Source organism: Antennarius striatus, chromosome 10, assembly GCF_040054535.1.
Source record: "Antennarius striatus isolate MH-2024 chromosome 10, ASM4005453v1, whole genome shotgun sequence".
NCBI lineage: Eukaryota > Metazoa > Chordata > Actinopteri > Lophiiformes > Antennariidae > Antennarius > Antennarius striatus.
The window spans coordinates 21,417,079-21,441,323 of record NC_090785.1 but is presented as its reverse complement, the minus strand read 5'-3'; the positions used below and the strand labels follow the sequence as shown (position 1 = coordinate 21,441,323).

At 48.8% G+C, this 24,245-nt stretch overlaps 3 protein-coding genes across 4 annotated transcripts; 1 reads left to right on the top strand and 2 right to left on the bottom strand.

Moving 5' to 3' along the window:
* Window positions 1-89: 89 nt before the first annotated feature.
* ugl (ureidoglycolate lyase) lies at window positions 90-8,846 on the bottom strand. The gene is made up of 16 exons (XM_068324886.1): window positions 8,692-8,846; window positions 8,458-8,518; window positions 7,331-7,459; window positions 7,025-7,243; window positions 6,871-6,961; window positions 6,673-6,749; window positions 6,156-6,266; window positions 6,006-6,065; window positions 5,494-5,650; window positions 2,824-3,022; window positions 1,709-1,787; window positions 1,539-1,631; window positions 1,341-1,413; window positions 1,195-1,262; window positions 747-871; window positions 90-644 (listed from the first exon to the last, which is right to left on the bottom strand). The coding sequence occupies exons 2-16, from the start codon at window positions 8,461-8,463 to the stop codon at window positions 482-484; spliced, it is 1,650 nt and encodes a 549-aa protein (XP_068180987.1). The 5' UTR covers window positions 8,464-8,518; window positions 8,692-8,846; the 3' UTR covers window positions 90-481.
* A 2,822-nt stretch (window positions 8,847-11,668) lies between these two features.
* hars (histidyl-tRNA synthetase) lies at window positions 11,669-17,753 on the top strand. Of its 2 annotated transcripts, XM_068324887.1 has the most exons (14): window positions 11,704-11,842; window positions 13,454-13,771; window positions 13,914-14,003; window positions 14,440-14,559; window positions 14,641-14,736; window positions 15,296-15,421; window positions 15,513-15,620; window positions 15,699-15,797; window positions 15,928-16,021; window positions 16,112-16,239; window positions 16,351-16,623; window positions 16,720-16,836; window positions 16,923-17,069; window positions 17,146-17,753. In XM_068324887.1, the coding sequence occupies exons 2-14, from the start codon at window positions 13,667-13,669 to the stop codon at window positions 17,203-17,205; spliced, it is 1,563 nt and encodes a 520-aa protein (XP_068180988.1). In that variant the 5' UTR covers window positions 11,704-11,842; window positions 13,454-13,666; the 3' UTR covers window positions 17,206-17,753. The 2 variants fall into 2 exon arrangements, with proteins under 2 accessions (XP_068180989.1, XP_068180988.1); XM_068324888.1 differs by lacking the exon at window positions 13,454-13,771 and having other exon boundaries at window positions 11,669-11,842.
* A 1,837-nt stretch (window positions 17,754-19,590) lies between these two features.
* Window positions 19,591-23,989, bottom strand: dnd1 (DND microRNA-mediated repression inhibitor 1). The gene is made up of 5 exons (XM_068325104.1): window positions 23,969-23,989; window positions 21,597-21,702; window positions 20,777-21,102; window positions 20,184-20,316; window positions 19,591-20,096 (listed from the first exon to the last, which is right to left on the bottom strand). The coding sequence occupies exons 1-5, from the start codon at window positions 23,987-23,989 to the stop codon at window positions 19,591-19,593; spliced, it is 1,092 nt and encodes a 363-aa protein (XP_068181205.1).
* Between the last annotated feature and the right edge of the window lie 256 nt (window positions 23,990-24,245).

Sequence of the window (24,245 nt, the reverse complement as noted above, 5' to 3'; positions counted from 1 at the left end):
GACCGGAGCTGTCGCGCAGAGGAAAGGTAACCCCCCCCCCACTGAGGGCCCCGCCCACGGCTGTAGCGGAACAGACTGATCCGGTTTGAGAGGCAGAGCAGGAAGTGGACTCCGGCAGGCTGAGACGGCTTCTGTCAACACAGACAGGTTTTCTAACCCCCCCCCTGTGTTTTCACGCCGTGTCCTCCTTGAAGGTGCATCTGCTTCTCACATTTTTAAAAGTAATTTATATATTACAAATTAATAAAAACAAATGTTGGCAAAACCAAAAGGCCTGGCTGTCGTGTTGGGGGGGGTGCACATTTATTGGGCAGCAAAGGAGATGAAAATGAGATGACCTTCACCTTCAAAATTCAGGGGTGTCGCGGGATGTTGTCTGATTAATGTGTGTCCAACGACTGCCGCCCCGCTGGGACACGTGTTCTGTTGGTTTTCAGGAATCCTGTGATTCATTAAATCAACCCCCCCCCCCCCATAGTCGTCACAGTTTGGCTAGGTGCTCGTCAGCCTCCCCCGGTCCGGGGCTGTGGCAGCTGAGGAAGGTGTGGTCCAGGTGTAGGTAGGTGGTGATGAATTCTGGGAAATCCCTCCTCAGGACCACCTCCAGGAACAGGTGTGCCGCTGTGTGGAGCCTCCGTGTGGCCCTGAAACACACAGGACGTCACCCAGTCTGTGGTGATACGGGGGGGCGCTTCAAGGACGACCGATGATCTGACATGGGACCAGCATCCTGGGGGGGGTCTCACCTGACAGAGGGACGCCCCCCCTTGAGCTCCAGCAGCACCTCCTTGATCAGGTCGCCCACCAGACGTCTGCTCACTCGCCTGCTGTCGTCCTCCAGAGGCGTCTGGTGACGGAGCCACTGCCACACCTGACACACACACACACACACACACTATAAGACATGACAGCTCTGTCCTTCATGACATTTTTCCACATTCGGACTCATACGGTGATATTTTGATTTATTTAAATTGAAGTGAGAAACATTTTTAGAACGCTTCCACATTTTCTGAGACGTTGAATAAAATCTCGTGTTCACGTGTGTTTACAGAATATTGTTAACGTTTCACAGAGGATCCCAACGTTAGTGGAACTGGGCTTGTTGTTGAGGACGAGGGAGCGCTTCATTACGTTTACCCTGACCTCCAGGACGGGAGTCAGCGCTCATGTTGAAGAATGTTTGAAACGCACCTGAGACCTGGAAATCTCTGCCGTGGCTGAATCCTCCACCTGGCCTCTGTAGAAGAAGTGGCCGTTACCTAGCAACAGAAGAGGGTCACCACAACCTCACGTCAACGGGTCTGCCGCTGAAGATGAACACACACACACACACACACCTGACAGCCAAGCATCGATGAAGAGGACGCCAACGGCGATGTTGTACTTCAGGCCGTAGAGGGTGACGCCCCCCTGAGGAAGAACACAACACACCAGAGTGTGTGTCATCACTAGAGACTAGTAGACTCATGACGCACCACTAAACTAGTTCTCTAGTTTAATGGTCTTTCTTTTTTTTAGCTAGCTAATTGGCTGACCGAAGGCATGGACAGCAGGTCGTCGGGGGTCACAGCGACATCGCTTGAAGGCCGGTTAAGCTGGTTATCCCCCCTGGTGTGGAGCCTGAAGAGCTGGAAGGGGTGACAAACGAGAGTGAACACAAACCAGGAGTCACTACTAGCCAATCTGTGTCAAGATCAGCGCTCACGTCCTGCATGGGTTCAATCAGCCTCAGATCGTACACCATGAAGCCGTCCACGCCCGCCTCGATTTCCAGTAGCTTCAGTCTGAGGGGGGCAACTCACAATTACACAGTACACTAGTACCTCGAGATACCAGAGTAATACCAGTTTATACGAGTTTAATACCAGCTAAATACCAGTTTAAAATCAGATTAATACCAGTTTAAATATCACTTTACACGTAAAGAATGAGATCCGGTCCCACCGATGTTGTATCCCTCCGCCCGCAGTGGTAAAGAACGAGATCTGGTCTCACCTGATGTTGTATCCATCCGCCAACATGTAAAGAACGAGATTCGGTCTCACTGATGTTGTATCCATCCGCCAACACGTAAAGAACGAGATCCGGTCCCACCGATGTTGTATCCCTCCGCCCACAATGGTAAAGAACGAGATCCAGTCTCACTGATGTTGTATCCATCCGCCAACACGTGGTAAAGAACGAGATCCAATCTCACCGATGTTGTGAACGAGATCCAATCTCACCGATGTTGTATCCACCCGCCAACACGTGGTAAAGAACGAGATCCGGTCTCACTGATGTTGTATACATCCGCCAACACGTGGTAAAGAACGAGATCCAATCTCACCGATGTTGTGAACGAGATCCAATCTCACCGATGTTGTATCCACCCGCCAACACGTGGTAAAGAACGAGATCCGGTCTCACTGATGTTGTATACATCCGCCCACAGTGGTAAAGAACGAGATTCGGTTTCACTGATGTTGTATCCATCCACCAACACGTGGTAAAGAACGAGATCCGGTCTCACCTGATGTGGTATCCATCTGCCAACACGTGGTAAAGAACGAGATCCGGTCTCACCGATGTTGTATCCATCCGCTAACAGTGGTAAAGAACGAGATTCGGTCTCACTGATGTTGTATCCATCCGCTAACAGTGGTAAAGAACGAGATGCGGTCCCACTGATGTTGTATTCATCCACTAACACATAGTAAAGAAACAAATGCTGATCAGCTCGTACCTGGTGGGGGTGTGGTGCGATCCTACTATAAAAATAACAGCTTCATAACTGATCCAGAGATAACAACTCTCTTTTCTCATTTGTGTTGCTCCTACCGGGTGACGGTCGCCAGCACCTCCCTGTGGGCGTCGCTGAGGGGGTCGGGGGGCAGCAGCAGAGCAGCCATACCTCCGGTGGCCAGCGCTCCCCTCCGGTGGCATGTCTGAACCAGCAGGTCCATGTAGCTGCGTAGAAAACGCTTCTCCATGTTCACGTATTTACTGCGATCAGGCAGCAGGAAGGCCCGTCTGTGACCTGGTCCACAAACACACAACGTCCACAGTGAGTGAGACGGAGAGTCTGTGACTATTGACGACTGATCAAAAAACATCAATGGTACAACGCCAGCTGGTGAGATGATAGTGACATGATCACACTTTGCTTATTGTGTGAAACAGAAACAGGTTAACCTCGGTTTACGTCGTTAACCGGTTCCAGGAGACGGTCAGCTTGACTAGTCTCCTGGCTAAACTGTAGATAACCATTCCCAGTTCTGTACTGAACTCCATTAGTGAATGCAATTTAATAACATTCGGTTAATATGAATCTATTTTAAGCTGAGAAACAATTACATTGTAATTGTTTGTAATAATCTGTGACGAACTCCAAAATAGACTGAGATGGAATAACCTGAGAATCTTCCAGGTACCAGGAGGAAGCGAAGGAGGAAACATGGCTGGGTTTGTGAGAGAACTCCTACAGACGGTGGTCAAACTACCACCAGAAATGGATTTAATGATTGAAAGGGCACATTGTTTTCCTCTGTCTAAATCTCAAGACCCCAAAGCCCCTCCCAGATCGATTATTGTCAGATTTCTGGATGCAGCTGCAAAAGATGCAGTTATACGGCAAACATGGACTCAAGGAAAGGTCCTATTCCACAGTAAAAGGATCTTCTTTGACCACGATTACTCTCCTGAATTACTGAAGAAAGGAGCAAAACTTCATGAAGTCGTCAAGCACTCCCTGACCCGGGACAAACAGGGATTACACACAGTTAGGATTAGACTACTGTGTTAGAAGAGTTTCATCTAAAATGAAAGGAAAGGTGTACAAAACTGTGGTGAGACCAGCGATGTTGTTTGGTCTAGAGACAGTGTCACTGAGGAAAAGACAGGAGACAGAGCTGGAGGTAGCAGAGATGAAGATGCTGAGGTTATCTACCGGATAGAGAAAATTAAAGTGAAGTCTGATATCTGGGAATAGTTTGTGTTTTGTATTTTATTTTATTTTTGTTTAAAAATAAATAAAAATTAATAAATAGGGATAATATGATATTACATGTTATTACACACAAACCCCTCCACCACGATAAGGTGACGACTCAAGGAGGGGCATGGGAGTTCGCCCAACCAGTCTACATGTGTTTTGTGGACTTGGAGCAGGCGTTCGACCGTGTTCCTCGGGGGTTCTGTGGGAGGTGCTTCGGGAGTATGGGGTACTGAACCCCTTGATAAGGGCTGTTCGGTCCCTGTACGATCGATGTCAGAGTTTGGTCCGCATTGCCGGCAGTAAGTCGGATTTGTTTCCAGTGAGGGTTGGACTCCGCCAAGGCTGCCCTTTGTCACCGATTCTGTTCATAACTTTTATGGACAGATTTTCTAGGCGCAGCCAAGGCGTTGAGGGTGTCCTGTTTGGTGGCCTCAGTCTTGCGTCTCTGCTTTTTGCAGACGACGTGGTGCTGTTGGCTTCATCAAGCCATGATCTCCAACTCTCACTGGAGCGGTTCGCAGCTGAGTGTGAAGCGGTTGGGATGAGAATCAGCACCTCCAAATCTGAGACCATGGTCCTCAGTCAGAAAAAGGTGGAGTGCCCTCTCCAGCTTGAGGATGAGATCCTGCCCCAAGTGGAGGAGTTCAAGTATCTTGGGGTCTCATTCACGAGTGAGGGTACGATGGAACGGGAGATCGACAGGCGAATCGGTGCAGCGTCTGCAGTGATGCGGACTCTGTATCGGTCCGTCGTGGTGAAGAAGGAGCTGAGCCGAAAGGCAAAGCTCTCGATTTACCGGTCGATCTACGTTCCTGCCCTCACCTATGGTCATGAGCTATGGGTCGTGACCGAAAGAACGAGATCCCGGATACAAGCGGCCGAAATGAGTTTCCTCCGCAGGGTGTCCGGGCTCTCCCTTAGAGATAGGGTGAGGAGTTCAGTCATCCAGGAGGGACTCAGAGTCGAGCCGCTGCTCCTCCGCATCAAGAGGAGCCAGATGAGGTGGCTCGGGCATCTGGTCAGGATGCCTCCTGGACGCCTCACTGGTGAGGTGTTCTGGGCACGTCCTACCGGGAGGAGGCCCCGGGGACGACCCAGGACACGCTGGAGAGACTATGTCTCCCGGCTGGCCTGGTAACGCCTTGGGATTCTCCCGGAGGAGCTGGACGAAGTGGCTAGGGAGAGGGTAGTCTGGGCTTCCCTGTTTAAGCTGCTGCCCCCGTGACCCGACCCCAGATAAGAGGAAGGAAAATGGATGAATGGATGTATGTTATTACTCTGATTTATTGTACAGTAACATATTATGTGATTTTAAAGGTTTACTGGTGATTTTATCATTGATAGACATAAAAAAAAGATGTTTTAGACCGCTGCATAGTTGAGTACGATGCGACTCCAAATGACAAAAGCCGAGGTCTACCTGTATTATGAATCAAAAGCTGGCTCCACCTTCTTAGTCTCAGAAGCCTCTTCCTGATTGGTTAATGGATTCAGAGTGGCAGCGTTTCACTCACCAAACTTGTTAACAAAGGAGGCGGAGTAATCCCAGATGCCACAGTTCAGTCCCGCCGAGTGATCCCGCAGCTCGTACAGAATCTCCTCCATCTCAAACGCCGCTAGCACGTTTTCAATGAGCACCGTGGCCTTTATGCAGGCCAGTGGCAAGCCCAGCTACACGCACACACACACACACACACACACACACACACACACACACACACACACACACACACACACACACACACACACACACACACACACACACACACACACACAAACACACACACACACAAAGCTTCACATCTAACTCATGAAGAAGTCTGTCCTGCTTTTCCTTGCACTAAATAAGACATACATACGATACTTGTTTCTGACTATTGCTTATTCTCCCTTTTAATTTCACAGTATATTGTGCATCTAGAAGCCTGCTAACAGTCAGCTCAGGCCTTTTCCATGATAAACAGATTTATTTTGAAGGTTTTCCAGATAAATAGTCCAGAGACGGAGGATGGCATTCTCTACAGACCTTCTGTTGGGTCCAGACAAAAATGTGGTTCCACAGTTTGGCCTCCATGCTGCTCTCCACCTGGACATCAAGCAGGAACAGAGAGCGTTGTGCTGAACGTAATGGTTCCGTGTGCTCTCCTGAATGTTTCTGAACATGTGTGATACTTACTTTGGAGAGGTAGAAAAACGGCCCACTCTGGTTTTCAAACAGAGTCTTCCCACAGTGAAACATGAGGAGTCCAAAGTCGAACAGAGGACCAGGAACCTCCTTCCCCCCCACCTGACAGATGCCCACAGAACAACACAGAGCTCTTCTTCATATGTCAGACATGTGAGCTTTGATTCACCATTAACTGTTCTGGCTTTGAAAGGACAATCATCTGACTCACACCATCACGAAATAAATCCCCGCTGCTGCTTCTGCTTTACATTGCACTGACATTATGACCATAACCCCAACCTTGTCCTTGCCTTAATTCTAATCGTAGCCCTAACCCTAGCTCTTCTAACCCTAATCCTAGCCTTAACCCTGTCAAACCTCCAAATACAATAAGAGGGCTTTAACCCAGAACACACTGGAGCTCCACCAGAATAGTTTCATCTCCAGTCAACCGCATGAGCTCTAGATTTAGATCTGACCCTACACTTGTATAAATGAAGGGAGCGGTGAAGAGGAGTTCTCCTACCATCATGTTGTGTTCAACCATATTCCAGGCACGGGGACGGAGCATCAGAACCGGAGCCTGGGAAATATGTGGAACATCTGTGAACAAATGTATGGTGTGGTCCATGAGCCTGTGTCCTGGTCCATACATGGAATATTCACACCTGCTCTCACAAGCACGTGGCACCAACAGGAGCATCAGATCGAATAAAGGGCTCACCTGGGAACTGGTTATGGACCGCCTTCACAACGTTATGAATACCTCTGATCTGGTTCCGATAGGTGGGGCAGTTCCCATCGTCAAAGTCCACCTGCAGAGAGCAGTTATTGGGTTCTGTGTTCATGTGGCCTCGGGTTCATGATGGAGGTGGTACCTGGATGCCTTGTGCCGGTGACAGAAGACCTCTGATGAACCGCTGAGTATCACAGGGGGCCAGATCCCCAATATCCACGTGTCTTCTCCGGAGCCTCGGGGGGACAGGAAGCACCCTCCAGGACGGGTCTGTCCTGATGTGAACGGTTCTGTCCAGAAAGCTCGGCAGCTCACCTGAAAGGTCCAGCTTGGACTTTCTGAACACTCTGAACTGCAGAACCTGAACAGGGGACAGTAGATGACCTGTGCTGAAGTGAACAAGTCTTCCATGCCTCTACTAAAGAGTTGTTTTTTTCAGCCGTCCAACCTTATCGACTTCCTCGTCAAACTTGGAGATCAGCTCATGGAGGAAGCGAAGGGAGTCAGGTGTGAAAAGTGTCTGGTATTCTTCTTCTAGACCAGGGGGAGGGGGAGACAGCTCTACGCCGACTGGAACCTGTGCAGTAGGGGGTGTTATACAGTAATGATTGTTGACAGGTTATCATCATGTATGAGGCTCTGTCCTCCACTGACAGAGACTCACAGCGCAGTGAACATCCAGGACGTATACATCTGGTCTGTGTGCTCATAGGTTCTGATCCTAATATCTGGTGTAGTCGTTCACATTGTTGGACCCATGTGATCTTGAGGCAGGGGAACAGGGTGTGTGTGTGTGTGTGTGTGTGTGTGTGTGTGTGTGTGTGTGTGTGTGTGTGTGTGTGTGTGTGTGTGTGTGTGTGTGTGTGTGTGTGTGTGTGTGTGTGTGTATGCCAGCTCTCCTTGTGTTTTCTATACACCTCCTCTCGTACTAAAAGTGTTTTAATGCAGACAGTGAATCTTTATCTTTATGTAATGGAGCACATTTAATTTGACAAACAGTTCATTACATTATTTTTATATAAAAATGATGCTCATATAGATCACAGCGTTGTCCTAATGCTTTACAATATGCTGTACAGAATTTAACAAATTATCATGAAAAGATATTAAAAAAGTATCCCATGGGTAAGAATGACTGTATACCTAAGTTTTCCTTCTTCTTCTAGAAAGGATCATGGACAACATTAGCAATCGGTTGGTAATCACTTTTTCATCCTGCTTAACCAATCTCTCTTTCAAAAGACACAAGAACCCACTGACACTCATGAGCTGCGTGAGTGGAGGAGTGGAGAGGAATTCATCACCAGTGTCCTCCACTCTAATGCGTGTCACTGCAGAGCACTGGACAAGATGTTAAAATACAGACTGGACTTGAGCTGGTCCCAATCAATAGAGTGTTTCAGCCTAGAGGTAACATGATCAATTCAATGTCATAGGATAATGGTGTCAGACGAAAGATGGTGAAGTCCATCAAGCAAGATGCTGACATCATGTCTTCACACAATGTTATTCATCCACCATAATGTGACCACTTAACAGTCCAAAAGTCTCTTCAACTAAGACGGACATACTCACAGACATGTTGGCTGCTGCTGCTGACCACTCAGAGGCAGACACTTGTCATGAACTTTGTTCACTGTTTGAACAGGAAGATGTTTGTGAGTAGAGTTTAAAGTCCCGTGTAGGTCAAATGACAGGCAAGGTAAACAGACTGTAATATCAATTCAACGAAGTAATATCATAGGTATGCAGCATGTGATTTGAAAATCATATTTTAATTTGAATTGAAAACCTCAAACTTGCACTCACCTTTCCTTGGTTTTCTTTATTAGTCCAGGTTCTAAACACAAAGTACAGGTTTAATCCATGTTAGCAATAATGGAGACACCTGGAGGGGCGTGATTGGGAGGAATGGCCTCCCTGACCTAAGCCCGAGCGGTGTTATGTTGTTGGACTTCTGTGCTAGTCATGGATTGTTCATAACTAACACCATGTTCGAACACAAGGATCTCATAAGCGTACCTTGTACCAGAGCACCCTGGGTCGGAAGTCAATAATCAATCTTGTGATCGCATCATCTGACCTTCGACCGTGTGTTTTGGACACTCGGATGAAGAGAGGGGCAGAGCTGTCAACTGATCACCACCTGGTGGTGAGTTGGGTCCGTTGGCAGGGGAAACCTTTGGATAGACCTGGTGAGCCCAAACGAGTAGTGCGGGTGAACTGGGAACGTCCGGAGGAGGACTCTGTCCATGAGGCCTTCAATTCACACCTCTGAAGGAGCTTATGATGCATCCCTGTGGAGGCTGGGGGCATCGAATCTGAATGGTTGATGTTCAAAACTGCAGCGAGAGCTGTGGTCTTAAGGTCTTGGGTGCCTCAAGGGACGGTAACCCTCGGTGGACCCCAGTGGTCAGGGAAGCCATCCTCCTTCTTCAGGAGGCCTTCAGGGGCATGTTGTCCCTGGGGACTCCTGAAGGAGTTGCAGGGTACCAACAGGCCAAAAGGACTGCTGCCTTGCCTGTGATGGAGGCAAAACAGAGGGTGTGGGAGGAGTTTGGAAAGGCCATGGAAAAGGACTATTGGACGGCACCAAAGTTGTTCTGGATGACACCTCAGGAGGGGGAAACGGGGGACCATCCAAGCTGCATACGGCAAGGATGGGACACTGTTGACCTCTACTGAAGAGCTTTGGTTGGCGGAAGGAACACTTTGAGGAACTCCTGAATCCAACTACCCGAACTGACCCGTCCTCTGTTGCAGAGGCAGAGCTGGAGGATGATGGGGGATTCGAGTCAATCTCTCTGGGTGAAATCACCGAGGTAGTTAAACAACTTCACGGTGGCAAAGCCCCGGGTGTTGATGAGATTCGCCCGGAATAGCTGAAGGCTCTGGGTGTTGAGGGGCTGTCATGGATGACACGCCTCTTTAACATTGAGTGAAAGTCTGGGACAGTGCCGAAAGAGTGGCAGACTGAGGTGGTAGTTCCTTTTTTTAAAAAAGGGGACCAGAGGGTGTGTACCAAATACAGGGGCGTCACACTCCATAGCCTCCCTGGGAAAGTTTACTCCAAGATGCTGGAAATGAGGGTACGGCCGATTGTCGAATCTCGGATTGAGGAGGAACAATGTGGGTTCCGTCCTGGTCGGGGAACAACGGACCAGCTTTTTACTCTCGCAGGGATCCTAGAGGGGGTTTGGAAGTATGAAAATCCAGTCTACATGTGTTTTGTGGACTTGGACAAGGCATACAATGGAGCGTGAGATTGGAAGGAGAATTGGGGCAGCAGGAGCGGTATTGCAGTCGCTTTACCACACTGTTGTCACAAAGAGGGAGCTAAGCGAGAATTGCAGGTACAGGCGGCAGAAATGGGCGCTCTCAGAAATTTCCTTATTTGTGAAAAAAAAAATACACAAAAAAACAACCGTTTCTTTTCTTTTTTTTTTTTTGTGCTGGTGGGGGTAACGTGAATGTCTGGGGTTGCTTTGGTGCTGGAGGGATAACTTGGGGGTAACTCTGTCCATCCCTGTGGACAGAGCTTGATTGGAGCCAGTTCCATCCTATAACTAGACAATGACCTGAAGCACACCTCCACAGTGTGAAAGAACTATTTAGAGGAGAAGTAGGCAGCTGGTGTTCTACCTGTCATGGCGTGACCAGCAGGTCACCAGATCTAAACCCCATTGAGATGTTGTGGGAGGAGCTGCACCGTATGGTACACAGGAAGTGTCCATCCAGCCAGTCCATGTGGTAGGGACGCCTGGGGTGAAATTTCTCCAGACTACCTCAACAAATTAACAGCTAGAACGCCAAAGGTCTGCAATGCTGTAAGTACTGCAATTGGAGGATTCTTTAACAAAAGCAAAGTCTGAAGGAAAAAAATATTATTTCAAACACAAATCATTATTTGTAACCTTGTCAATGTCTTGACTATATTTTCTATTCATTTTACAGCTCATGGTGGTAAATAAAAGTGTGACTTTTCATGGAAAACACAAAATTGTCTGGATGACCTAAAACCTTTGAATGGTAGTGTAAATACTGAAGGAGAATATAAACGCAGCACTTTTGTTTTTGCTCCAAACACCTCAAACATTATTCTACAAACAGAAAATAACCAAACATTGTTCACAAATCTGTCTGAATCTGTGATAGGGAGCACTTCTCCTTTGCTGAGATAATCCATCCGACCCCACCCCCACCTCGCCCACCTGCTTATGCCACCGACCCCCCCACCCCTTGTGCACTCAGTGCCACAAAAACACACCTTGCAGTGTGACGTGTCAGGTGGGTCTCTGTCTTCGGGTGTCAGGAAGTGTTTCAGAAATAAAAGCCTGGCTGTTAACAACTAGAACTAGATCATTGTGGAACATGGCTCCGGACATGTTGAAGTGTCTCAGTTGTTGTGAAAGAGTTTGGATTCGATTTTTGCAGAAATGTTCAATCTGCACCTTTTGAGGAATTATAAAAAGAAAACTGAAGAAAATTCATAACCGTTTTTGTCCTTTTCTTCTTTTAACACACAGTTTTAGGTATTTAATCACATATAAATGGTAATTACTTGAAAGATTTTGAAAGTTCTAAGTCGTCTGTAAAAAGTGTAAATTATTTGCATAGAGGTAATTTTTCCAGAACTACTGCCATAAACAAACAACCCCTCTGAACCCTATGATGGAGGCAGTGAAGGGCTCCGCACACAGCTCAGACATTACCTGTCAGAGCTGCTGTCAAAACTCTTCCTTCTCCGCCATCAACTCATTTACATACATTACCGGAAACAGTCGTCACTTCCGCTTCCGGTTTCCTCCGCCTCACTCTTGACAGCACCAGTGTTGCCGGCGGGGGCGTGAAAATATATCAATGAACAGCCATGGAAGACAAGGCGCAGATCCAGGAAGCGATTAAAAGCCAAGGCGAAGTGGTTCGGAAGTTAAAGTCTGAGAAGGCGAGCAAGGAGCAGGTCAGTGACGGCACTGGTTAGCCGCTGTGGCTAGTTAGCAGCTGTGGCTAGTTAGCAGCTGTGGCTAGTTAGCAGCGGGGGTGAGTTAGCAGCAGGGGTGAGGTAGCAGCGGGGGTGAGGTAGCATATGGTGACCGGCATGTCCCGTAATCAGGCAGGCTGTTAGCTAGCTAGCCCCGGTCACATTGGTGGACCTACGTGGACGTGTCCCGGAGCGGAGGACGGGTGTCCCGGAGCGGAGGGGTCCGGGCCGGTCCACCCGTCCTCCGGTGTGTCCTCCGGTTGTCGGCCTGCTGTTACATCAGCCGCTCCGGGTCACGTTCACACAGGAGGCGCGTCTGACGGTTCGCTGTTAGCATGTAGCCGATCGGCTAACTGTTAGCTTGCTGACAGTCACGTGTCGTGTCCGCTAGATTTAGCAGATAGAATGACACTAAACTACCTTAACGAGTCACAATCCGGCATGGTAGCTAGTGTTACTGACTGGTGTGACTGACTAGTGTTACTGACTGGTGTTACTGACTAGTGTTACTGACTGGTGTTACTGACTGGTGTTACTGACTAGTGTTACTGACTGGTGTTACTGACTGGTGTTACTGACTGGTGTTACTGACTAGTGTTACTGACTAGTGTTACTGACTGGTGTTACTGACTGGTGTTACTGACTGGTGTTACTGACTGGTGTTACTGACTGGTGTTACTGACTAGTGTTACCGACTGGTGTTACCGACTGGTGTTACCGACTGGTGTTACCGACTGGTGTTACCGACTGGTGTTACCGACTGGTGTTACCGACTGGTGTTACCGACTGGTGTTACCGACTGGTGTTACCGACTGGTGTTACTGACTGGTGTTACTGACATGCGTTTAAATACTGGAGATGAGGTGTCTGATCAGAATTCTGATGCAGTATGTCTTGGCTTTAGTGACGTCAGAAGTACTCCAAGCAGGTAGACTAGATCTAGTCTAGTCTAGCTACTGGTTCAAGTCTATTGTCAGCTTTTATGTCTTAATTCTAATGTTTCCATTCCTTCATTGAGCGCCTGGACCTTATTACCTGGTGTCATCAATTCATTTCTTTCTGACGTTCCTTATTATTTTTATCTTGATGATCATCCATGTAAAGTAAAGCTTCAGCTGGATTCACTAGTCTGGAGCAGAGACATAAATGGATGGACCTCATGAAGCAGCGAAAGGAGTAATAAAACTACAACATATCGTCTTTTTAGTGGCACATTGGATCAAACATGAACATGACAAACATGTGGAAACACTAAATAGACAGAGCCCATAGGTTAGAGTCTGAGGTCAGAGCTGGATGCTGTGTCTGTGTGTGTCTCTGTGTGTGTGTGTCTGTGTGTGTGTGTGTGTGTGTCTCTGTGTGTGTCTGTGTGTGTCTCTGTGTGTGTGTGTCTGTGTGTGTGTGTGTGTCTCTGTGTGTGTGTGTGTCTCTGTGTTTGTGTGTCTGTGTGTGTCTCTGTGTGTGTGTCTCTGTGTGTGTGTGTCTGTGTTTGTGTGTCTGTGTGTGCTGCATTGAGCTCTGCTCTGATTGACATGCTACATCTCGTGTTCTGTCCCCCCCCATGATGCGTGATGCCCCGCCCTCCCCTAGTGCTCAGGTTGCTTATCACTTTTTTCCTGTTCTTCCTGCCGGACCTGACCTTCATCACTATCACCTTCCTCACGGAACACTGGACTCGTCCTGACACCCCATCAACCGACCCATGTGACCTGCTGGATGCTGCTGTTCCCATGATCCTCTCCTGAACCCCTCTGATTTGTGGATACTTTATTTTCTTATTTATTTTGACACTTTTGTGTCTGGATGAACATGCTGGCTGCGTTTTGTACTCGCTCTGGTCTGGTGGCGCGTCGGACTGCGACTCGTGGCCTGTGTCTGCGTTCTGTCTCTGGGATGACTGTGGATCAGGTAAGCCTCTGGTGCTCAGTGCAAGTTGTTGAAAACATTACTGCAGTTAGTTAACGGCTTTACGTTGTTCAATCCAGACTGAAAGCAAATTAAGAACCAAGAGTCAGTGTTTACAACGTGCTCCTGTATGTGTGTGCTCCAGATTGATGAAGAGGTTGCCAAACTTCTGGAGCTAAAGGCCCAGTTAGGAGGAGATGATGGCAAAAACCAGTTTGTCCTCAAAACAGCAAAGGTAAAGCCGATTGTCCTTCCCCGAATCACTGTCACTGTCGTACTGCTACGTTCACATCATTCAGTGTGTGTCTTTCTCTATTCGTGTGGTCCTGAGCTGATCACAGAGACATTCATTTAACTGCTCGTGTGCTGGTTCTTGAACGCAGCTCATAAATAGTTCTTTCATTCCATAAACTATTTATCTGTTCTGGGCTAAAATGTGAAGAGATGTGATTAGTAATAGCCGCTCTACTTTTAATTCCACCGATTGTTGAGAGTTTCTTCTATAATTGACAGAAGATGCCTCCAAACAATAAGAAAAACGGTGGATTGAGTAACTAATTCCAAGCAGCTGGTAGTCCAGTAAAATAGTTCTTTTTTCTGATAGATGCAAAGCGTCCTTAAAGCTGTGTAAGGTTTTCTTCACGGACTGATGCAGGTTGTCTGTCTATCAGGGAACGAGGGACTACAACCCCAAGCAAATGGCCATCAGAGAGAAGGTCTTCAGCACCATCGTCAGCTGCTTCAAACGCCACGGAGCCGAGACCATCGACACGCCGGTGTTTGAACTGAAGGTAAACGTCACACAAACACACACAGACGTCATCGCCTCACATCCAGACGTGACAGTTTGCATTCTCCTTTGTGGTTTGTAGGAAACTCTGACAGGGAAGTACGGAGAAGACTCTAAACTCATCTATGACCTCAAAGACCAGGGAGGAGAGCTGCTGTCCCTCAGATACGACCTCACCGTATCCTACCTGGGAACACTGGAGTGATGTTCCTGCTGGTTCCATGTGTTTGCTGCAGGCCAACATGATTCCACACAGACAGATTAGGGTAGTGGTCTTTTTATCTAATGATGCTTTTCTGGTGGAGGATCCAGCCGACTCTCATGAGGAGACTGACTGACGACGGTCCGTCACGTCTTCACAGACTGGTGTCTCCTCCAGCAACAGGATGGGGGGTGTTAGTGAGGTCTGGTGGGATTCTGATCTGGTGTGTGGGAACGTGAACGCCGTGTCATGTTCATGTGTGTTTATTAGCGTTAGGAGTACTTGTTAACTCTCACTTCAAGGCGGTGATGTGTATTAATTCAGTGTTTGTTCGTCCGTTAGTTAGTCCACCAAATGTCTTCACAACCGTTGCAGATAGAAAGATGAAACCAGTGTGTTGCAGGATGTTGCAGTCTGTGACTGCAGTGGTTCTAGTTTAAATTTGTTCCTGTTTTGTTGTGAAGTTGAGGTTTTATTTTTGTAGATTAAATCAGAAGTCGCGTTAGTGTGTTGTCCTTGACCCGCCGACCTTCAGGTGCCCTTTGCCCGCTACCTGGCCATGAACAAGATCACCAACATCAAGCGCTACCACATCGCTAAGGTGTACCGCCGTGACAACCCAGCCATGACCCGCGGGCGCTACCGGGAGTTCTACCAGTGTGTGAGTAGCTCGCCAAAGGGGGGGTGGGAGGTCTTCTGGATGCAGGTGTGTGGATTGACTGAAAGGTCCCGTGTGTGTGTGTGTCCTTCAGGATTTTGACATAGCAGGCCAGTACGACCCCATGATCCCAGACGCCGAGTGTCTGAAGATCGTCTATGAAATCCTCAGCGAGCTGGAACTCGGAGATTTCCGCATCAAGGTTTTTTGTCATTTTACGATCGTTGTCAGACGGCGATCTGTGCGCGTCGCCTCCGTTAACCACGGCCTTCCCCTTCAGGTCAACGACAGACGCATCCTGGACGGCATGTTCGCTGTGTGCGGCGTTCCAGACGACAAGTTCCGCACCATCTGTTCCACAGTGGACAAACTGGACAAGGTATGAAAGCTGCGGTTCTGTCACCAGGTGAAGGCAGGAAGGACTTTTGTTGTCTGTGAAGACGAAGTGATGGTTTTCACTGACGGGCTCTTCGTCTCTGGTCGACTCGTCTCTTCCTGTCTGACCCCAGATGCCCTGGGAGGAAGTGAAGAAGGAGATGGTGACGGAGAAGGGCTTGTCAGAGGAGGCTGCCGACCAGATCGGGCAGTACGTTAGCATGCAGGGTGAGCCCCCCACCCATTACCAACCAGCAGACGGGTTACCCCCGGTGTCGGGTCACACAGAAGGTGCTCACGCTGCTCGTGTGTCTGCAGGGGGAAAGGATTTAGCGGAGCGCCTCCTGGGGGACCAGAAGATGTCTCGGAGCAAGACGGCGTGTGCCGGCCTGTCCGACATCAAGCTGCTCTTCAGCTACCTGGAGCTCTTCCGGGTCACAGACAAGGTGAGTCTGCGGGGGCTCACGTCCCTGCCGGCGTCACGGTGCTTCCTCCCCCTCTTCAGGGTCTTCTCGGTTGTGGTTTCTTTACCGTCGCCCCCCTGCTGTCGTCTCCAGGTGGTGTTCGACCTCAGTCTGGCTCGGGGTCTGGATTATTACACAGGAATCATCTATGAGGCCATACTGACTCAGACCGGCGTGGCCCCGCCCCCTAGCGGAGCCCAGAACGGGGCATCTGCAGAGGAGGGCGTCAGCGTGGGCAGCGTGGCGGGCGGGGGCCGATACGACGGCTTGGTGGGGATGTTCGACCCCAAAAGCAGGAAGGTGCCCTGTGTGGGCGTCAGCATCGGCATCGAGAGGATCTTCTCCATCATGGAGCAGAAAGCTGAGGTAACGCCGATGGGTCTGCCCCTTCACACACCTGTGTGTGTGTGTGTCTAGGTGATGAGTAGGTGTGTCCGGACCGTAACGGCGTTGTGTGTTCAGGCGTCAGCAGTGAGGGTTCGCACCACCGAGGTCCAGGTCATGGTGGCGTCGGCGCAGAAGAACCTGCTGGAGGAGAGACTGAAGCTGGTCACGGCGCTGTGGGACGCCGGCATTAAGGTGCGTACGTGTGAGAGTGTGTGTGTGTGTTTATGTGTGTGTGTTTATGTGTGTGTGTGTGTGTGTGTGTGTGTGTGTGTGTTCAGGCAGAGGTGACGTACAAGAAGAACCCCAAACTGCTGAGTCAGCTGCAGCACTGCGAGGAGTCTGGGATCCCCCTGGTGGCCATACTGGGGGAACAGGAGCTGAAGGACGGCGTGGTGAAGCTCCGTGTGGTGTCCACCAGAGAGGAGGTAACCCCCCCCACCCCGACACAGAACACACTCCGTCTGTCCTCACGCCGCCTGCTCACACTGACTCCGCCCACAGGTGGACGTGTCCAGAGAGGAGCTGATTGGTGAGATCAAGAGGAGGACGTCTGAGGCCTAGACGCCCCCTCGTGCCCCCGACCTGACCCGCCCACCGCCCTCATCTCATCCTCCTCACGCTTCAACGCTGACACTCAGCAGGACGTCTGGTCCTGCTGAGGGGTGGGGGGTGGGTTCACATGAAGGAAAGCGTGTTCGCTGTTACCGACACGTGTCCTGTGTTCATGTCTCCAGAACTTTTCAAGTCTTTTCCAAAGCGGCGCTCTGACCAACGGCGTCTCAAGGAGCGCTCCTTCATCTTTCACGCAGATGAGACTCTGTTTACCTTCAACGGCTCGTTTCCACCTGAACCCGACGCGTCTGTACCGTCCAGTGTCTGAAATAAACGTCGTTCAGCTCAGCGCTGAGCAGCAGTGTCCGCTCTGGTGCCAAGAGTGATACTGTCACACCCAGTAGATGGTTCAGTCTATTTACTGGATTCACTTCTTTATTGTTGCGATAAGTTAGAAGCTGGCCAGAGTGTGAGACATTCGTGACGACGTCCACCTTCAGTGGCTGCAGCCCTGCTGCTCAGTAGAAAAGAATAAACCACACGTCGTTTTTAATTTGCAGGTGAACTTTTTCCTTCGTTCCCACCCATGACGTACAGTAACGACACGTCATCAATGAGGAGACGTTTTTTTCCAGTAGCCCTTAATCCTTCTATGTCAATCACTTACACAAACACTCATGTAAATATTTATACTACATAGACATGCTAGGCTCAATAATCATATCAATGTCGTATAATATGAGGCTACAATATAGAATGGATTAACACTAAATTTATTCAGTTTTATTAAGAGCAAGACCGGACACGTCAAGGAGCTGTTTTCTGGGATTATCGACGTTGTGTGGCTGCAGTACAGTCACCCTACCAAAGAGGGCGCCCGCGGTCCCAATGACTGGGGCGCCGAGTTCTTAAAGTTCTTAACACAATTGTCCCAAACGGTTTGAAGCCCCATGGGGCCACATTCAGACATCACCAGACGTTTACACTTTTTCACAATTTTCCTTCTGACCTTCATTTCTTAAAGTAATGATCGCCACTGGTTTTTCTTTAGTTCGCTGATTGGTTCTTGCCATAATATTAATGTTAACAGTTGTCCAATAGGGCTGTCGGCTGTTATTAACCTGACTTCTGCACAACACAACTGATGGTCCCCACCCCCTCGATAAAGTAAGGAATTCCACTAATAAACCCTGATGAGACACGACTGAACTGGAAACCATTTCAGACGACGACCTCTTGAAACTCATGGAGAGAATGCCCCGAGTGCAAAACGGTAATCAAAGGGTGGATACTTGGAAGAAACTACAATATAAAACATGCTTTTAGTAATTTTACCCTTTTTTGTGAAGTACATAACTGAACATGTGTTCATTCATAGTTTTCATGTCTTCAGTGAGAATCTACAACGTAAATGGTCACGAAAATAAAATAAAATGAGGTGTGTCCGAACATTTGGCCTGAACGTATATACTGTGTATATCAACGTGTTAGTCTATCACTCTTCTGTGACAACAAACTCCACTTGAAGCAACACTGACCAACAAACATTGAGGACAACAGGTGGAAATCCCCCCGATAAAGGCGTCGTTCTGCAGGTGGTGACCCCTGACCCCGTCAGTTCCTCTGCTTCCTGGCTGATGTGTTGACTGCTGGTGGTGTTTGACTCTAGTCAGAGGCTACAACCCTCACCGGTGGGTCAGGTAGAGCAGCTCCTCCAGGATGGCCCATCGTAAGCTGTGGTTAGTGTCCACAGCTGTGGCCCCAACCGTCCCCCACCTGAAGTGTGTTCGACGTCCGGTCTACTCCAGTTTGGTTTTCTTTACGGTCACTGCAGAAAATCACGCTTCACAGAGACAGGAGGTTGGAAATGGAAGCAGGGATTAAGATACTTCTTGGGCGATCTCAGGATAATCTGCCCTGGCTTTAATCCAGAACACTGGCGCAATCGTGGGTGCTTAATTTAGGGGTAACCCGTCATGTGACCGAGACCTGGTGGTTGGGGACCACTGACAGACGGATGTAACAGAGAATCGGGTAATTTTTCAAAATAAAACATCCTTCAGATTCCGAAATAAATAAAATGAAAATAATTAAGTTATTCTTCCCGTGCGGCCCGGTACCAAATGACCCAATAACTAGTAAATAAAGAAATATCAGGTTTTCTCTTCAAATCTCATTTATTATAAATGAGAAACTAACAAGAACACACAATAAAAAGCATGCAGAAAACAAACCATAGAAACGCAAACAAGTTCAAACAAAACAAAACAGTCCATGAAGAATAAAAGCATGCAGAAAAAAACTAAACGGCACACAAACACAGCAAACCTAACAGAACATGCAGAACGAACGGAGTGAAGCGGTGCGGTCCGCTCCAGGTCCTGGACCGACCCGTCAGTAGCCGGGCTGGTGACGCTGCAGCCTCAGCAGGATCTGCCGGGCGGCCGCCTGACGGGCTTCGTGGAGCGTGGTGAGGGCGTCGGGTCCGGGTAAGACGGTCACCGTCCCCTCACACGCCTCCGGCCCCCCCGGGACACACATCCTGTAGGTGAAGTGGAGGAACCCGTCGGGGCCGGTGTGGCTGTAGAGCAGCTCGTAGGGCAGCCGGCCCAACCCAGACACCTCACACACCTCCAGCGGGGTGGAAGAGGAGCCGGAGAGACCGGGGGGGCTGTTGGGGACAGCCGGACCCCCCACTGCCCTGCAGAAAGGCGGAGGGGTGGATGCAGGGCGGGCCAGGCGTGGGGGTGGGACACAGCTGGGGACGTGCCGCAGCGGCTTGAGGGGTGACGGTGGGAGGTCCTTGGAAGGTTTCTGAGGGGGACGAGGCTCTTCGCCCCCCAGTTTCAGGAGTGAATGCCACCTGACTGAGACGGTCAGACTGAACTGCTTCTTGAATCCTGGATGGGAATGGAGGTGGGGGGTGTGGGGTGAGGGGGTGAGGACCAAAACTGCAGCACCAAGTCACCAGCACTAACATGACCCACCTTCAACCAGAACCTTCTTGCCCATTGAAGCAGCATAATGGGACGAGAAGACGACTATAGCGGACACCCCCTCTATACCGGGACCAGTCTTCAGAGACACCCGCTCCACCCCCTCGGTCAGGGCGCACAGCACCTGGAAGCCAGACGGCCACACACACTCAGTAGAAACCAAAATGTTCGCTATAATCTACGTAAAATAAATTATAATCCACTAATAATCTCATTACTCGAGGTTGATGTGTTCAAGGACCTCGTGTGAAAAACGAAATTCCGCAATATAGCGACGATAGACTGTTTAAAAGCACTTTTGTATTAAAGAAAAGTTGCAGGAGGAACCGAGAGTCCCGGAACGCAGCGCACACACGGATACTGTCAGCCAATAGCATGTGCGTACGGTGTCACGTGACTACCTACTAAAACTCCGCGATGTCGTGAAGCCGCGCATCTTGAAGCGGGAATAAACGAGAGATTACAGCATACTAAAATACATTATTATAAAGTCGTAGGAGTACTTTTTTTGCAGATGACACACGATACTTCATGACCTACTGACAGGACCGACTGCAGTCCTACAGACTGGGGAGCTGCTGTACCTGCCGTAGGCCCTGCTGTTTGGTGTCGGGGGGCAGGCCTTCCACACAGAGGTGTCTCTTCTCTGTGCTTCGCCGGACGGTGAGACATTGTCCGGGCTCCAGCATGTGGCCGTGCAGCTGGCGGACGGCGCCGGCGGCGACGGCCGGCGTGCCGTACTTGGCGTAGGCGAAGCCGCGGTTCTGGCCGCTGAAGTTCATCATGAGCCTGAACTCCCAGAGGACGCCTGCAGAGCTGAACAGGGGGATCAGCCGGTCCTCGTAGGCATCTCGAGGGATGTGACTGATGAAGACCTCACAGTGGGCTCCTGGGGGGGGCCCGTCCCACACTGGCAGTGAGTGGAGAGGAGATGGTGAGGTCACATGATCGTACTTCAGTTATCACAGGGTAGAAGTCAGTCACTGACGCCTGGAGAAGTCTGTGACAACCTTTTTGGAGTTCAAAATCAAATTGATGAACATTTTTCGTTTGTTTTTTTCAATAAAATATCATTTGTCCATTTTCGAGTTTGACCGTCTACGGGTCAATAATATTTTATTCAGATTTTTTGTACAATAATATGATATTTTGTGCTTTTAACTGGTTTACTGGTGATTTTATAATTCCAATATTTGTGGTTGAAACGACATAAACTTGATTTTTATTTTTCTGTGTGTTTTTTTTTAAAACGACGTAAAATCAAGAATAGCGTAACTCCAAACGACGTAATGTGACGTAAACCTGTACTGGACAGAGACACTCTTCAGTCGCCATTCAGTCGCTCATGCAAGTCTCTTTTGGTTTGAGTGTGAATGCAGTCTTGTTTTGTCGGGGTCCCCTCACCCTCAGGCGGGCCTCCATACTTCCGCTGGCCGTTAACCTGAGTCAGCTGTATGTTGGTTGCTTTCAGCCATGTTTCCAGCGCCTTCACCCGATCAGCATTCGGGACCTGAGGAAGACACACATCCAGCCTTTAGTCCAAACCAACAGCGCGGTCCTTCTGGGTAAAACCAACATGGTTGTGTCCTCCCTGTGAAAGAGGACAGGCTTTTCTCTTAACGTCAAACAGACAATGGGGAAAGAACAGTTTAAGACCCCATCCACCCAGGCTGACCTGGTCCACATCTTATGCTAAGTTACAGAATAGATGACACCATTCAAAACCTGGAGGGTTGCAGAACACCTGCAGTAAGAACGACCAGCTGAGGGTCTCCATGTCAGCTCAGACGTCCACCAATGCTGACCTCCAGTACTACAGTAATCCCTCGCATCTTCGCGCTTCAAGATGCACGGCTTTGCTACATCGCAGATTTTTAGTAGGCAGTCACATGATACCGTACGTGCATTCAATTGGCTGATAGCATCCGTGTGTGCACTGCGTTCCGAGACTCACGGCACACTCGTGTGTATTAAAGAAACACTTCTCTTTAAAACAAAAGTGTTTTAAACAGTCTATCAGAGTGTGGGCAAAGGTAATACAGGACCTCTGCGGACCTGTGGATCACAGGTACCTTTGGAGAAGCTTTGTTCCAGAAGTCTATGATCTTTGGATTCCACTGAAAACCTCTGTTGGTATTTGAAATAGGCAAATTTCAAATTTGCCTATTTCAGTCACAGACTGCAACATCCCGCGACACCCCTGAATTCAAAAATTTACCCTTTCATAATGGTTGCAGCAATGAATTCTATATTGTACTATCTAGCCTTGCCTTTCTATTTGTATATTATTGGTGGATTATTTATTATTCTATTTTGTGCTGGTGCTACTTTTATGTGGTTGTGTGTTCTCACTGCTGTGTGTAGTGCAACGGAGAAATTAATTTCCCTGACGGAACCTCCTTAAGGGATCAATGAAGTTCTACTCTACTCTCTACTTTCTAGTACTTTATTGGCTCGACTATAAGACGGTGTTTTTTTGCATTGAAACAAGATTGAAAAAGTGGGGTTCGTCTTACATTCGGGGTGTAGACGTTATACCCATTCTCAACGCTAGATGGCGCCAGATATCTTTACAGCGAATGCTGAACTAAGCTCCCCAGGCCAAAAAATAAAAATATAGTGGTAAGAAGGAAAAGAGAAGAAGAGATAAGAGAAAAAGGAGTAACGTAGCGACAATCTGGAGAGAAGTGGGTCGAAGATCGGCCGGTTAATTTGGTGTTCAAGAAGTCTTTCTTCAAACTTGAGTCATGAAAACGAGGGGGTCGTCTTATAATCAGGGTCGTCTTATAATCAGGGTCGTCTTATAATCAGGGTCGTCTTATAATCAGGGTCGTCTTCTATTCGGGTCAATATGGTATTTGGCTTTTCATTTCATATTTGTAACTTAATCACTGCTAAAGGTATACTGTAGCACACAGACCCAGGACAACCTACAATATTGTTCTGGGCATTAAAAAGGTATAAAAGTGAGAATTTGACCTTGGCCTATTTTCTCAAGGGCAATGTTGTGATCTAATTTTCATCCCCTTGCCTTCCTGAATATAACGCCGTTTGTTTCATCTTTCTATCTCATCCGTTTCCTGAGATGCATGCAAAAATATCTCAGGATAGAAAATATCTCCATAGATCAAAGCTAGTGTTTTGATCTATGGTCTTACTCACAAGGTGAAAAGGCTGGTGGCTCCTGGCTTCATGTCCACACTAGAGCGACTAGTTGCTGACCAGCGGCCTGATGACAATCTTCTAAATGCAAACAGGTGTTGGTCCCTGACCCCCCCCAGCGCTCCTCAGCGGTTTGCTTTGAACCCCCCCTCCCCCGACGCGCGCGGGCTCATCACGTCAACGAGCGTCAGGTGTCGCTCAGAGACAAAACAGCCGACAAACATCAGACATGTTGACAAACAACCCGAGCGGAAGCGGCACGCGCCACCTTGAAACAAAGTAACAATGAGGCGCGTGCCGAGTAAACAGCTCGCGTGCCGAGTAAACAGCTCGCGTGCCGAGTAAACAGCTCGCGTGCCGACACCAGGTGTTAGTGTCGGCTGTCAGTGATCAGGTGGAGTGTGTCCGGGGCTGTTCAACAGGCCCCTGGACCTCAGGAGGTTCTTCAAGAAGTTTCTCCTCATCAAAGAGTCTTCAGTAAACAAAAATAAAGTAACGCAGAGCCGAGGCCCTGTTGGTCCGGAGCGACCTCTGTGCTCTAACACGTTATAACGACACGTTATAACACCTCGTTATCCAAACGACCGTCGGGTCTCCGTCTATTGCCGGGTTACCTGTCGCCGCTTGATGTCCATCTTCTCCTCGCTGGTGACGCTCGTGCGCAGTGGCGCCTCTCTGGCGCGCGCAGACGCACCTGGAGCCCCGATTGGAGAGCCCCAGCCCACGTGGATGGATGATGGATGGATGATGGATGATGGATGGATACATGGACGGATGGATGATGGATGTGGGGAGTGTAGTTTTCACTGAGTTTTAACCATTTCTGTATTTTATTTTCTAGTTTTTCAGTATCCATTAATCTTATTTTCTTACTTATCACCAAGTTCAATT

What these genes read in the sequence shown, in the direction of transcription:
- ugl (XM_068324886.1), bottom strand. An exon ending in TGATTGAACCCATGCAGGAC is followed by an intron (nt 1,632 to 1,708) that starts GTGAGCGCTGAT and finishes CACCCCTTCCAG; the next exon opens with CTCTTCAGGCTCCACACCAG. An exon ending in CAGAGATTTCCAGGTCTCAG is followed by an intron (nt 872 to 1,194) that starts GTGCGTTTCAAA and finishes TGTGTGTGTCAG; the next exon opens with GTGTGGCAGTGGCTCCGTCA.
- hars (XM_068324887.1), top strand. Translation starts at nt 13,667, where the DNA reads ATGAACATGCTGGCTGCGTTTTGTACTCGCTCTGGTCTGGTGGCGCGT. An exon ending in CTGGGATGACTGTGGATCAG is followed by an intron (nt 13,772 to 13,913) that starts GTAAGCCTCTGG and finishes TGTGTGCTCCAG; the next exon opens with ATTGATGAAGAGGTTGCCAA. An exon ending in TCATGGAGCAGAAAGCTGAG is followed by an intron (nt 16,624 to 16,719) that starts GTAACGCCGATG and finishes TTGTGTGTTCAG; the next exon opens with GCGTCAGCAGTGAGGGTTCG.
- dnd1 (XM_068325104.1), bottom strand. Translation starts at nt 23,989, where the DNA reads ATGGACATCAAGCGGCGACAG. An exon ending in TGGACATCAAGCGGCGACAG is followed by an intron (nt 21,703 to 23,968) that starts GTAACCCGGCAA and finishes TGTCTTCCTCAG; the next exon opens with GTCCCGAATGCTGATCGGGT. An exon ending in CAAGAAGGTTCTGGTTGAAG is followed by an intron (nt 20,097 to 20,183) that starts GTGGGTCATGTT and finishes ATTCCCATCCAG; the next exon opens with GATTCAAGAAGCAGTTCAGT.